Consider the following 14,556-nt stretch of genomic DNA (forward strand, 5'->3'; position numbering starts at 1 on the left):
AATTATGTAGATAATCTGGGGTGTGGGCCTTCTTTCTGTAAATCAGTACTCAAACCTCACACAAAGACCTCTAAAGGGCACTAGGGGTACTCTTCCAAGCTTCAGCCACAGAATTGCCTATGGAGCTTCTAAGAACTGCTTCTTGCCCTGGCCACAACTGAAAGTTCAGATGTGAGAAAGTTCATTTCTTTCTCCCTTCAGATTTCTTATTTTATTTTTGTGGAAATATGTTTTCCATTTCCATCCTAGTTGTTGAGAAGCACTGCACATCTAACACATTCCCTTAGGGGTGTGGCCTCATTACAGAAGCAGACCAGGTGGGTCCTGCTGCTGTAGCAGCATTAATAAAATATTTTGGGTCTAAATGACACGTGAGGTGCAAGGGCCCCCTGTTCTCTTTAAGGTCTGACAAGAGTCCACTCCTGAGACTTTTACCTGTCTGACATCTTTGTTCTGCCCCAGCACTGATTGTGGTGCTGGTGTTTATAACTGATTGAACAGGAGATGGCCAGTGTGCAGTTACTTCTAGTGCTGTTAACAGGCAGGTTCCTGGATCCCACCAGTAAAACAAAGGATCCATACCAAGCAGTCAGTCATGATTGTGGAACATGTCCCTGGTTCTAGACTTGCCCAACAGCATCTTGGCCACCTGCCTGGAGAGTCTCACATTCAGCTGGATTTGTTGATCTGAAAAACGTGACCAGAGTCATCTTGTGGAGATCCCATGAAAGAGCTGTTGACCCATGAGAAAGTGGCTTGCAAACCTTGGCGTTCTTAATAAGGCACATAATCCAAGCAAAAATGGGATAGCAGCAAATAAAGGGAGGTAGAATTCTATCACCACAACAGTCACAGTACCTCTCTAGTTTATGTTCACATAATGGAGACAATGTACTGTTAGATTCAAAACCAGATTTCTGGCAAAGAAAAATATTTCATTTATGATCACTATTGATATCCTACCATTTTCTCTCAACTTCAGTAACAGAAAACAATTCTGGCTATATATAATTATATTCTATTTATGACTCAAAAGTAAAAGATATTTTATTATTTTAAATAAATGTATTATTTGTAATAAAGACACAAGTGTCTGAGAATCAGTGCAATGACACTATTTTTAATTTCTATCTATTAAATCAATAGCTTTAAACCAGTTTCTGAGGTAGGTTTGTCCTTCCATCAGAAACAATACTGAGCTTAACATAACAGCCCTGGAAATATCAACGGAAAAGTAAAGCCCAAGACATTTCAGGAAGCAAATTGCATGACAGCAAACAAGCAGCTGCATATCTCAAAGGCAAGCAGCTCAAAGCATGGTGTACCTAGCACCACTTCAGCCAAGAAGAAATTCTTCCCTTCCAGGATAGAGCTAAATAATTTTTTTGAGGTGAATCACACATTGACAATTAAAAAAAAAAAAAACACCAAAATTACATGGATTTACTCTAAGTAAATGATACATCTTGAAACCAGATAATTTTGTTAAGACACTGTAAGTTATTAAAAATATTTGTGTAACTGTTTTATAAACAGCAGAGCAGTTTGAGTTAAAACTAATCAGAACATTTTCATTTGTTTTGCTTAAACATTTGCAGTTTTCATATGCTGATGTGAATTCTTATACTCACTTCAGTGCACTGGGACAAAACGTTTAAATGTGAAAATCCTGGAAATTATTGGACTTGGAAAAGGTTGTGTAGGTCCAATCGCTGAGTGCAAAAAACCTCATCAGTAACTACAGATGTACAGAATTAGCCCACTATTTGCCTAAGAAAAACCCCAAACCAGCCCCTAGAAAACACACTTTCCTGTACTGAAATGTAGGTTTTTTACACAGCAGACAGTAAGTTAGTTGTTCAGTGCCTGTGAGTTCTTGGAGTCACTTGCATGTTTCTGTAAGGGAGCCAAGACCACCCCAGCATTCCTGTCCTCGCTCTCCGGGCTGTACAGCTCGTTCTTCTCGATATATGCCCGAACTACGTCAGGCACCAGGTAACGAATGCTCTGACCCCTCCGCAGGGCTCTCCGGATCTTGGTGGAGGAAATATCATTTGTGATCCATTCTTCCACAAGGTGAATGTTATTCTTATGTTTCCACAAAATATCAGATTCATAGATGAATTTCTGAACATTGTTTCCAGCCCTACTGATGCACACAAGGCCATGTTTCTCCACAATTTCGGTGATGTCCTCCAACTTCCACAGATTGGGGATCCCAAAAGATTCCAGCATGTCACTGCCACAAAGCAGTTTAACCTGTGGGACACCTTAAAGAGAAAATTAAGTGAGAAATAGGGCTTGGTTTAGGCCACCAGATGTTAGCAAACTTGACAGGGACATTTAATTTCTTGGCGCTCTCTCTCTGTATCTTTGGTTAAGATGAGACGAGGGAATGAAATTTTAAAAAAGATTCAGAGTATATAATTGATAATTAGTAGCCTCAGATTTTTCCAAATAAAGGTTATGGGAGTCCCTTCATTAAAGGGATCTAATGCCTTATGCTGAGAATCTAAGGGAATAAAGTAACTGAGTGACATCAGAACCAAGAGCTACCATAAAAGTTACTCATCAGCGCAATTTGCTTGAAATAACAAGGATCATTAACCATTTCATTTACAAACAGACTTAACTTTTTACAACTGGACTCTGATTTTTCTTTTTAATGGGCTCATGCCTATTTGGTTGCTGTTTTCTCTTCCGTCCCAGCTTTGTTACAGGTACAGCATCCTGCAGACTATTAGTGACGTCAGCAGATAAAAGTTTTTGATGATGATACCTGCAAAACAGATGTATTTTAGGTATTTCAGAGATGTAGGAGAAAATTCGGATAGTATGGCCTACTAAAGAACCTGTCTCTACTTCTTCTTGCAGTACTTTCACAGACAGGCCTACCAAGAGCTGATCTGCAGAAACAGGGACTTGTTAGAGCTTGGTCATGTGGTGGTCAAAGTGAAAAGATTTCAAAGCAAAAACAACAAGGTTGGTTTGTTTCTTTCTTTAATAAAAATTCATTTTAATAATAAGAACCTCAGTGAAGTAGCAATGACTGAAAGAGTAAAAACATAATACTCAGAAAATACTCCTTCAGACAATTCTCATGCCAGTCTTTAAATACACAAATGGACAGCACAACACAATCAGGGTCAAAGGAGGGAAACTTGTGTAGCATGTCTGTCCTGTTCTAGTCTCTGCTCTTCCCCAAGAATAATACCCTTTCAGCACAAAAGTTGAATAATGCCTAAGAAATGATGTATCCTAAAAGTTGTTCACAGGCTCATTTTTGGTATGTTTAGGACTAATGATGCAATCTTTCATTTTCAATGTTCATATCAATAGTACTTTTGAATTCAGTGAGTCTATCCATATGATTTGGGGTTAGCCTGCAATTATCCCAACTTGTTAGCATTAACACCATTCCTAATCCTTCTACAGGTTCATGACACTTTTTAGAGGTGGGCTGAAGAATACCTTAAAACTTTTAGCGTTTCCAACCACTCGCTCTGGCAGCTTTCCCAATCATCGACTTCCACCCAATCTGAGTTTTTTGTAGCCAGTTTTGCCATAGTCACTCGGTGATTCGCACTGATCAGACCTTTCTTCTTATATGCATCACCCACGGGTGAAATGATGCCTTTGATTACTTTGTATTTTCCTGTGGAAAAAAACACATCACACAAGAACATGAGAAGTGGTTGAGCAGATGTTACTTCCCCTGCATTGTATTTAACCTGTGACATAACCATTATCCAGCGCAATGGCAGCTGATTAGCCAGCCCTGTGGAAAAATACAGGACACTTCTGCACTGTCAGGGCAGCACAAGGAAAGAGTCAGTAAAATATATTTCCATAAACCATAAAACCCGTGCTTTAGCTCATTAAAATCAGTAATAAGCAACACATATGTGAGTTCTCTCATAATGACCTACATGGTTTTGTATATGACATAAACAGATACCAGCTTCAATATCTAATTAGCATTTGCAAAAATATCTGTCCCTGTAAAACAGGCATTCATAGACACAAAATATTCACCTTAACATATAAGTGTCTGGTTATCAAAGCTATTCTGAGTGATATAAATTACCATCCTACCTGTTTCATGGAAGTAGTCTTTAGCCAGCTCAAAGAGCCTCAGGTGCATGTTGGTGATGGGATTGAAGGACCCACAGGCCAGCAGTACCACTTCAGTCTTCCTGTCAGGATCTTCCATAGCCATTCCTCACAGCCACCGAGCCAAGTGGAGAGTGTTGGTGCCAGGTACCAGCCACTACAAGAAATGGGATTAAGAAAGAGCTATAGTTACTTACTTGTGCTGCCACTAAGCAGAAGATAAAATTTCAAGATCCAATTGAATGCTGTATTTTTCTTCCACCAACACCTGGCCTGTGATTGTTTATGTGACACTTTATTGTCCAAATTTTAAGTGATTAAAATATGAAATCACTGCAAAGAGGCTGCTTGCCCAGAGAGGATGGCGTACGGCCCACTGTGAAGAAAAGCAGCTCATGCTTTTAAACTTCACGTGGAGAGATTATCTATCCTGATTGCAGGACACACTTTACTAGAACTTTGCACCTTTTTTAAGATGCCAGTGCCAATCAACTGCCAAGAGACATGTGGGCAGGGAACTTCCTTGTTAAGTAACTTCCTTCTAGTGCTTACAGGGAGAAATAGAACATCCTTTGACGGTTCCTAGTCTTGCCTCTCTAAATTGCAGTGAGCCTTTCCAGCATGATCTATAAAATCAATATTGTGCCACATATTACATTGTATTAAATTTTGGAGGAAAACAGCGTCAACACTTCTTCATGCAGGATTTACTTACATTTTCTGAAATACAAAATCCAAAGAGGGGTAATTTATATAATTCAGCATGGTAAGTGGGAAGAGAGGGCTATGGACTAAACATGAGAAAAGTCAGTCTGCTTTGTGTTGCAGCAAGTGTTAGGTGTACCAGCGGAAAAGGTGAGAGAAGAATAGTGAATTAACAGAAATTTAGTAAAAGCTGCAATTAAATACTGGGGTTTTTCCCCTTTTCTAAAATACCACAGCTCTGTTCCAATTCTGAGCTTCAGTTTCAGAAGGCTGCTTAAGAATTGCTGAAAACAAGGAAATTTCACTATTCATCATTTAACTTCTCCTCACACTTCACTTTCTTCTCACACACATTTTTGCTTCTCTGTTCTTTCCTGAGAATATTCTGGCTTGCCAAGATGTTTTCCCACAGCCTGGCCTAACAAAGGAGAACCACGATGGGCCATTCTCTTGCTGCTGCTGTTTGCAAGACGTCTGAGACATCCTGAGGAGCACAGAATTATCTGCCATTGTTTCTACAGCAACATCGCCAGCTGGAAAAATCCCACAAGGTCACCCTCACATTCTGTCTCCCTTACAGAGAGGCTGAGTGATGTTCACAGCAGCCACAGCGCTGAGACACCATCACAGCCAAACCTTGTAACAGTGACTGTGTTCTAACATCAAACAGCCCGCAGATAAAAGGAACTCTTGCAAGGCTTCGTATTTTGTAAGTGTTAGTACTCTTCTGTGCTTTCAAGAGTTTCACAAACTTTTAAAATATTCTTTACTACTGCAGAGTAGCTCAGCAGTGCAAGGGCTGGTGGTACTTGAAATGCAGCCTTCACAGAGGCGTGGCAAGGAGAGTTACTATGGGAACAGGGAGGAGAGGAATTAGACTGCCTTTGTACTGCACAAATCCTACTTTCAACAGAGTAACTCATGCTGCAGAACTGAAAAAAGGTTGATCTTTTCCTTAACAACAAAAAAAAAAAGTACAAAAAAAGGAGAAAATTTTAGGAGGAAAATATAGAGTACCTTTTCGGGAGTTAGTCAAATGTCCCTCTCCATGCTGCTTATTTTACAGTTTACAGAAACAGACAATCATTACCTCATAAACTCACCTTGCAGCATTCCATATCGAGAGTATACATAGAATTTAATAGTTTCCACATCCCCCCAGTCTCCTAATTTGCACTGACACCCTCTGTGTAGCACTGTTTGCACAGAAAACAGCTGCATGGTTGATGTGGGGAACGGAGGAAATGAGAGGTATGTGACATCAGAGGTAATCAGTGACATGATTGCCTTCACTGTTATCTCATCTTATAACCACCACAGCACCATCAGAGCTGGGATCTGCTTTCTATGGAACCACCTTCACACAGCTCTGAATTTTTTGGAAAAGCTATGCAATTTGCGCATCGCAGGACAGGTAAAAAAGTCAAGGTCCAGGGATGATCAAAGCCCAGCCCAATGGAACTAGGCCTATTCTTATTGTATAATAAAAGTAAAATGGCCCTCATTGAGGTTTTCTGTAAGTGTAGGACATACATCCTGGACAATTTTCACTTCTGAAGGAAAAATGAAGTGCCCTCTGATGTACTCCTAATATACATGCTTACATGTAATCTCATCATGCTTTTACATAATCCCACCCAATCCAGTATTTTATTTGAAGTGTTATATATCAGTGTGGCTTTTTAGTATGTACTGATCACAGTCCTGCTAGTGCTTAGCTGGACTGGACATGTATTTGCGCTAAAAGACATCAAAATATTCCTACAGCAGGTCTTAGGATGGCTCTGGAGCCCAACTTGCCACGCAGCTTCCGGGGATAAGCAGGTAAGGATGCTTTGCTCAATCTCATTTATGTTAGAGGCAAATATCTGTCAAATATGTTTATATATCGGTATATCTATAGAATACAAGTATGATGTGGGCGTCGCTGGACGCTTCAGTTACACCCTCCCGCAGCTCCCCGCCCCCGGGGGCCTGCACGGCGGTCCGGGCCCGCCCTAGTGAGTTCCCCCCGCCGCCGCCGCCCGGCCCTGCTGGGCCCCGCTCCCCGGCCCCGCTCACCCTCGGCGCTGTCCCCGCTGCCCGCCCGCGCTGTCCCCGCCCGGCCGGGCTCGCGGGGCCGCACGCGCTCATTGGCCCGGGCGCGGCGGAAGCGGCGCCGCAGGGCCGGGATGGGCCCGCCCTGACTCGGCCTGCCCGGCTGAGGGGTGAGGGGGCCCGGGGCCGGGCGGGCGGAGGGGGGCGAGCGGGGCCGGAGTCCGGCCTGGGAACGGGAGGCGGGCCCCGGGTAGCGCCCGAGTTCCGCCTTCTCCTCCCCGCAGGCCGCTGGGCGCTCCGTGCTCGCCCGTTCCGGAGGGAGGGCCGCGTTTCCTTGTCGCCCGCCGGCGGTGGCGCGGCCCCTCAGAGCCGGCTGTGAGGCCGGGGTGTCCCGCTGCCCGCCGGCGCTGTGTCCGCCCCGGGACGATCCGCGGGGAGCGGGGGTTCCTCTCGCGTGCGCTGGTTCTCTGCAGCCGGTGGTGCTGCCTGACGTGCTGGCGCGCTTCAGACACCTGCACCCGGGTTATCTCCTGAGTAGTGTTCCAAGGGGCCGGTGAAGAGTCGTATCTATTGTTTCATATAGCGGGGCCTCTGTATTTCAGTAATTGCTACTTGGTTTGACACTCGCTTGGTTTTATGTGCTGGAGTTACTTCCCTGGTGAACCGCCTCTTACTGTGAAGATAATCCTGTACACCCAGCCTGGCATTTCTGTATTTCCACTGCAAGGATCTCCGGGTGTTGTGATTAAACATCCCATCAGCAAGATATTGCATCATTTTCATATTTAGAACATTTAAAATGTGTTTTAAGTTGTTGGTACAAACAATAAAATGTACTTTCTCTTAGGAGTGTCATGTAAAAACAACATTTTCATGTGAAAACAGAAAATGGCTTCAAGAGGAACAACAGAGACAAGTAAACTAAAACAAAACCTGGAGGAGCAGTTGGACAGATTAATGCAGCAACTTCAAGATCTAGAAGAATGCAGGTAATAAAAATAGTTGCTTTCCTCTTATATGGTAGTATTTTTCTTAAGTGGTTGGCAGAAGAAAGTGGTACCTTTCAAAAATCTTGGGGTGGGGGGGGATGTATTTATTTTTGTGTTTTGCTGTGGCTTTCTGTTTTTAAATTATGTAGGATATTGGTGTCAGTAAAAATTATTTTTAAAAACCTTTATTAAGATTGTTTTATATATCTGAGAAAAATGCAAGCATAAATACTCAATATTTTCTTTGGAATGTTATATTTCAGTGTGACTTTTAAACTTCTAATAGCTGTTCACAAAAATCACAATTTTTCTATGGGATTTTTAATAGCAGTGAACAAATAGCTTTTGTGGCTCTTTTGGTTTATCTTATAATTATGGATGCCTGGGGTGTTTTTGCATTGTTTTCTTTTTTAGTTTGTCTAACTTTTCATGTGATTTTGTATTAGTCTTCTGTGGGTTGATACAATTTGAGACAGTGAATTATCAAGAAGGTTGGGCTTTTATCTGTTTTAGTACTTGCATTTAAACACCCTGTGTTTAGATGCTTTCTCTGACTCTAGTTCTAACTTGTCCAAGCAGTATGTATCTTTTTCAAGAACAACTAGAACTGCTAAGGGGTGGTAGTGCAGTTCTGGGAATTGGGTAAGGTGTAGACTGCAGGATCAGTTATTCCTAAGTGGATGGCTTTGGGTGAGGAGATAGGCTTCTAAGATAATCTCATTCACTGTACCTTTGAGCAAGACAATTTCACTGCATATTTTTGTTGAGATCCAAAAATACTTTTAAATACTGCTCCAGGTGTGAGGTATCTTGTTTATTATTAGGGCTTTTTTATTATCAGTGACTTTGTACAAACCACGCAGGTGGCTGGGAGGGGTGCAAACCCAAGCAAACTACACACGCATGGGCTGGATAAGAGCTGAAGGGGTCGGAGCAGAGCAGTCTGCAGAGATGGGAACACCTCAGTGCTGCCTGGGGAATCGAGCTCCATGGTGTGCCCTTCGCTCCATGTGATGTCTCAGGTTAAATCCTGTGAATTAATGTGTCTTCTTGGGTCCTCTTTAGAGAGGAATTGGATGCAGATGAGTACGAAGAGACCAAAAAAGAAACTCTAGAGCAGCTGAGTGAGTTCAATGACTCCCTGAAGAAGATTATGTCCGGAGATATGACTTTGGTGGATGAGCTCAGTGGGATGCAACTGGTAAGGATGATGTGCTGCTAAGAAAAGTTCATGTTCTGCCTGGAGTCGATGAAACAGTGAATAGATACATTTCACTATAATTTTTATGTGAAATCTAGATCTATGTAATTAATGTTTTTTATAATTTAATATACCTGTATGTGTAAAAAACTTGGATAGGTGTCTTCATTTTAAAAGGGAAAAAAAACCCATTGATGAATTACAGCCATAACACTGTAGGACATTGCAGGAACTAAATATATCCGATCCCTTATTTTAGAAAATAACGTAAAATAATGCAATATATAAAAGGTGTGGGGGACAATCCAGGATAATATGCATCATGAGAAATAGAGTTCATGCCTGTTTGTTAGAAGGCATAAGGTAGCTGTTACTACTGATTTGTGTTTCAGATTCATACTAGTCCAGATGAAAAGGCTTTAGGAATGACTGTGTGACTTGAAGTTCTTTTATTATATTATGTTTATATATTTTATATTTATTTATATTATATTATTGGTCTCATTTTATGTTGACTTCCAGACTTCTGATATATCTTCTCTCTTTTCAAATGCTTAACTAGAGAATGGTTTGTTCTTTCTGAACTTTATGTTCTAGGGTCTTGTTTTCAGAGAGATCATGATTTGTCCAAAGATAACTATGGTGATAATTTTGATAATCCATAGAGGATTTCGAATAACAGTAGGATGTTTGCCTCATCATTTACATTCTGCTTTCCCTTAGAAGAGTTGCAGTCATCAGTGTGGGCATTAAAACTGTGATGTGCTAGTATCAGGAAGGTGTTGGAAATGAGTAGAAATTAAGACCTGGACAGTAATGAAAAGTTTCACAGCTCTTTCTCAGTCTAGTTACACTAATTAGAGGATTCCTTAAGCCCTCCATAAAGGTCATATTTTTTTTTAATTTCACTTCCATGGTTATGAAAAAAAGCTGTATCAAATTATGCAGAGGATAGTAATGATGCTCTCCAGCCTTCATTAATCTCATCCTGCAGCTGTAGTTTGTGATTCCTGTTAGTCCTGGTCATTCTTGCTCTTTTCCTTGCAGGCAATACAAGCAGCTATCAGCCAAGCGTTTAAAACTCCAGAAGTGATTAGAATGTTTGCAAAGAAGCAGCCGAGGCAATTGAGGACAAGGCTGGCAGAGGTGAAGAATTCTGTTTTACTGCAAAAAACCCGTTTATTTGAGCCAGACTGATTCAAGTATGTAATGATTGCAAGGAAAGCACTGAGTGTGCTGGAAAACTTGGTGGTAAAGTCTGAAAGGGATGGAGAAGTTCTCTTTCAGAATTTGTTCAGTTTTAAATGTTTACTGAGGTAATGGGGACAACCATGTGTATTTCTTGAGTTATCTTCTATCTTCCTGCTTCAAAGCAAAAATGGGATTAGCAGGGTGAACTGAGGAAACTGCAAATAGAAAGTCTGTGATTGTAGTGAGGGCTGGAGAGTTCACTTGATGTTTCAGAGATCTAAAATGAAGATCTGGATAAAGTGAAATCAAATGTGATTCCTCCATGTACCAGTGATGTATGAATACATAATTTTAAATGATTATCATTATTTGATAAAAAGAGATTCAAGTTTGGAGAAATCAAGTAAGTTAAGGTTAGGGGTAAAGAGTATTTGCTGAACATTCAGAAAAACTTCACAGACATCTTTTAAATCTCAGATAGGACAGAGGTCCCTTACTGCTGTGGGTCCATGATTACTAATGATATTTTTAGGCTGTTGCATTTCTCATGCACTGTGTTGGGTGAAATAATGGGAAGCTTATATATTTTGACTTTTTTTTCCCCCTGGTGTGCAGATGGACAGAGACTTAATGGTTGGGAAGTTGCCATGCGACTTGTACACCCAACAGAAACTGGAAATCCTGACTGCCCTCAGAAAGCTTGGTGAGAAGGTAAGGGGTTGGTGTGATAGGTGAATAGAGTTTTCCGCATATTTAGGAGGAATTAGAAATAATTAAAATAAGACATTACAATTTTATAAGCAAACAATAAAATGCAGCTTGCTTTTACATTACGTAAACATCCTTCCATTTAAATGCCGAGTTTTCTGAAGCTGAACATGTATCAAATAGTTTTGTACCTTTCTGTAAGGCTGTTTCTACTTTTAAATGTTTCCCTTGGTGGGCTGTATGCATGAATCACACACCAGCTGGTACAAGGTGATCATATTTAGGAAAGCTACAAAACAAGTCTTTTACTGGCCAACTACCACAAATTCATCAGGAACTATTCAAGACTTCTGACGTGTATCCAGCTTCACTTTTATCGTGTCAATAATACCTACCTCTGGGTATGAGATAAAGAAATTGGAGAGATAAGTGATAAATTGATTGTTGCCCCAGTGATCCATAAGTGGCAGAAAAAGTCCTGGGTTTGCCACCAGGGGGAGGAAGAGAAGTTATTTCTCTTTGTGGATGGTATATGAAGAAAATGGGTTGCTGTGTATCTCTGTACTTAAGCTTTTTTAGGAAATGAAGGAATGTAATGGAAAAGATCCAGTGCAGTACTTAAAGGAGCTGCAGTCCAAGTAGATTCCAAAGCAAAGGCTTTCCCTCAGAATATTTTATTGCTTGACTGTCAGAGGAAAAAAAATGTTTTGAAAATATGTAAAGGCTAGTTAAGATTGTGAACTGAATGCATGAAGGTATCTAATCCTCTTGAATGAGTTCCTTGGATCACAGTATCAAGCTACTTCACCACACTCTGACCTATCCTCTTAATCTTTTAAAATGATCAGTAGCCTGCTGCACAGAGGGCTTGCTAGGACAGTAGTTTCACATCTGCTCTGGATGTGAGCAATGACAGCAAATATTGCATGTTTGTCTGCACAGTATTGCAAAACGTTGAGTAGCTGTATGCTTGCTTACAAAGCCAGGTAAGTAATATGTTTTCCTTCATTCAACATCATCCTGAAATGTCTGTACCTCATTTTTATATTTCTAATAAATAAACTGATGCAAACACTGTGAGCAGTTTGACACACATGCTTTGCTGTAATAAAGATGTGTATCTGAGGCTAATTAAATGAGTGACTTTTAACTTAGAATATCTGAACCTTCCAAATGTAGGTTACTGCTTCATTATTGTAAATATTTTATGGGCATCTGTCACAAGGCATCAGAGCACATACATAAAAGTAAAATATACATGAGGAAATGTCACTTTAAAGGAAGAGAACCATTTCTAGGTCATTGGCTCTTACCGTGGTCAAAGCTGGTAGTGACAGCTTTTTTTTGCTTTCCTCAGCAGATGATGGGAAGTAAGCTTAGATCTTAGTTCATTGTTGTACTGACCATGTGACAAAGAAGTTATTGACACCTTGGCATAGTTTAGCTGCACAGGTACAGTGTGAACTTTTCATAAAAAATGATCCCTGGAAATCAACTGGAAGCTTGCATGTGGAGGTATGTCTGACACTGCACATGCTGTCCTGCCTGGGCTGACAGGAGCCAGGGAGGGAAAATTCAGTGCTAGGGGAAGTAGCTTGCTTTTTTTTTGTTTAGGTTTCAGCATGGTAGATGACACTGCCACTTCAAAACTGCAAATGGACCATTGCTGTAACCTGTCATAGTTCATGTAGATGCACAGGTAGATGGTGGGAATATGCACAGTTAAGGTATCAACCTCACAGTTGTGGCATTTTTTTGATTTAGCTCACTGGGGATGATGAGATGTTCTTGTCAACAAATGCTGGTACAGCCCTGAGCCAGTTTGAGAGAGTCTCCACTGACCTTGGTAAGTTTTCATTCTCATAACTTCTGATTCCTTTGCATCACTGAACACTGATTAATAGAAGTACATCTGATTCTCCTATGAAAGAGAAAATATGAACAAGAGATTCATGCCTTTAAATGTTAATACATATTTTATTAACAATGAAACTCTAATACACTATCCATGAGGAAAAAGTAACACAGCAAATAAATCCAATGCCAAACATCCACGAAATGCCAAGGGTGCCCATCATACTGAAGGCTTGAATGGTCTGTCTCAAGCAGAGATGCCGCTCTTACAATTAAACACAGATCTTTTTTGCATTAATGACTCTCTTCAGGAGAGCCTTTTCCTCTGCCTGATGCAAAGAATTTGGGAGTTAGTGGCACGTTATCAAAATACAGCTTTAAAGCACTCTTCCTGCCATAATTGTCATACCTCTGATTGTGTCGACAAGATCAAGAGTTCAGTTATAAAAGGCATTAAATAAGCATGACAGTTCACTGTAGCAGTAGCTAGAACTGGGATGAAAGAGCTGTGAATGGCAGGAATGTGCCAGACTAGGTCAGGGTACAAGTAAACTGTCTGGGTGCCCTACCTTTCAGCTCTGCTCTCCGTTCGAGTGTAAGCAAGGTGAGAACCCTCTCGTTCAAAAGGGGACTTTGGTAGTAGCTCTGTGTGTGTGCGGGTGTGCTACCAACACCATTCCAGCTACAAACACAAATCCCAGCTCTACAAGAGAAGCTGGGGGAAGGGAACTCCGTCCCAGCCAGGCCCAGTAGGACATGGCTGCTCTAGACCTGGCAAGCCAGTGTGGGGTTGGTTTTTTTTTAAATTAGCTCAAGTGTTGTAGTTTTCCCAATGTAGGTTTGGTTTCTTTTTATCTCAAATGTTTTGCTTGATTTAAGTTGTATATAAGGTAATTCACAATTTCTACTAATACTTACTCAAATGTTTCTTCCCCCTCAGGATCTGGAGACAAAGTCTTTGCTCTTGCAAGTGTTGAAGTAGAAAAGGCGAAACAATGAAGAGGTTCGTGAGGCTTGTGTCTCCAGTTATCAGCAGCACTGAATTTTGGTCATACTGCATTTGGTTTTTCTATTTCTAACATGTTGAATAAAAGCAAAGCAAAACAAAAGACCCGAGTCCTAAAACTCTTGGGTCCTTAACAGCCTTAAGTGCACTTTGGAACCTTGGTGTCTGTACCCTTTTAAGTAATACAAGCTCTGAGGCTGAACACTAAGTGGAACTCTAAAACAAAAGCATGGTATGACTGTCTTTGGAAAGAGTCAGCTGTTTTGAACTTTTCTTAATGTGTATTTCTCTAACTATTAAAACTTAAATCTTTTTGCATGTGGTTGTAGCAAGCAGATCTTTTTAAGGAGTGGTCCTGATGATTTTTTTGGGGTGATTCTTCACATTGTCTTAGGTTTTTGTCTGGACTCCCTACTAAGTAGTTTGTGCTAGGAAAGCATCGAAGCTTTGGAAAATGGATGTAGTTTATTGAAATGCCATCTTCCTACAAACTGTTTGCAGAAGACCCAAACTGAGCCTGGATGCTGATCACTGGCCCTTGGCTGCTTGTTTGCTGTGCACATGAATGAGCACTTTGTGTCCCAGCCCTGACTGAGGACAATGGCAGCCCTGTGGGGAGGCTTCTGGAGTAATTTAACCTTGTGTATTGAAAGGACAGGGAATTGATAGGACATGGCAATGAGATGCTCTTTCTGTGGCTCTTCCTTCAGCTGTGGTGCATAACTGCACGATGCTGTTATTTCAGAGGTGGC

General features: G+C 41.0%; 2 protein-coding genes across 3 annotated transcripts; one reads left to right on the forward strand and one right to left on the reverse strand.

Annotated features, from left to right (window-relative positions):
- Positions 1-816: 816 nt before the first annotated feature.
- NMNAT1 (nicotinamide nucleotide adenylyltransferase 1) lies at positions 817-6,985 on the reverse strand. Its single transcript, XM_082295726.1, has 5 exons — positions 6,880-6,985; positions 4,096-4,270; positions 3,472-3,655; positions 2,634-2,779; positions 817-2,270 (listed from the first exon to the last, which is right to left on the reverse strand). The coding sequence occupies exons 2-5, from the start codon at positions 4,217-4,219 to the stop codon at positions 1,852-1,854; spliced, it is 873 nt and encodes a 290-aa protein (XP_082151852.1). The 5' UTR covers positions 4,220-4,270; positions 6,880-6,985; the 3' UTR covers positions 817-1,851.
- On the forward strand, positions 6,984-14,122 carry LZIC (leucine zipper and CTNNBIP1 domain containing). 2 transcript variants are annotated; one of them, XM_082295727.1, is made up of 7 exons: positions 6,984-7,025; positions 7,703-7,844; positions 8,910-9,045; positions 10,093-10,191; positions 10,852-10,947; positions 12,709-12,790; positions 13,739-14,122. In XM_082295727.1, exons 2-7 carry the CDS (start codon positions 7,744-7,746, stop codon positions 13,795-13,797), a joined length of 573 nt encoding a protein of 190 aa, XP_082151853.1. In that variant the 5' UTR covers positions 6,984-7,025; positions 7,703-7,743; the 3' UTR covers positions 13,798-14,122. The 2 variants fall into 2 exon arrangements, with proteins under 2 accessions (XP_082151853.1, XP_082151854.1); XM_082295728.1 differs by lacking the exon at positions 6,984-7,025 and having other exon boundaries at positions 7,091-7,844.
- The last annotated feature ends 434 nt before the right edge of the window (positions 14,123-14,556 follow it).

This window comes from Coloeus monedula (genome assembly GCF_965178545.1).
Source record: "Coloeus monedula genome assembly, chromosome: 22".
In the NCBI taxonomy this organism is placed as follows: domain Eukaryota; kingdom Metazoa; phylum Chordata; class Aves; order Passeriformes; family Corvidae; genus Coloeus; species Coloeus monedula.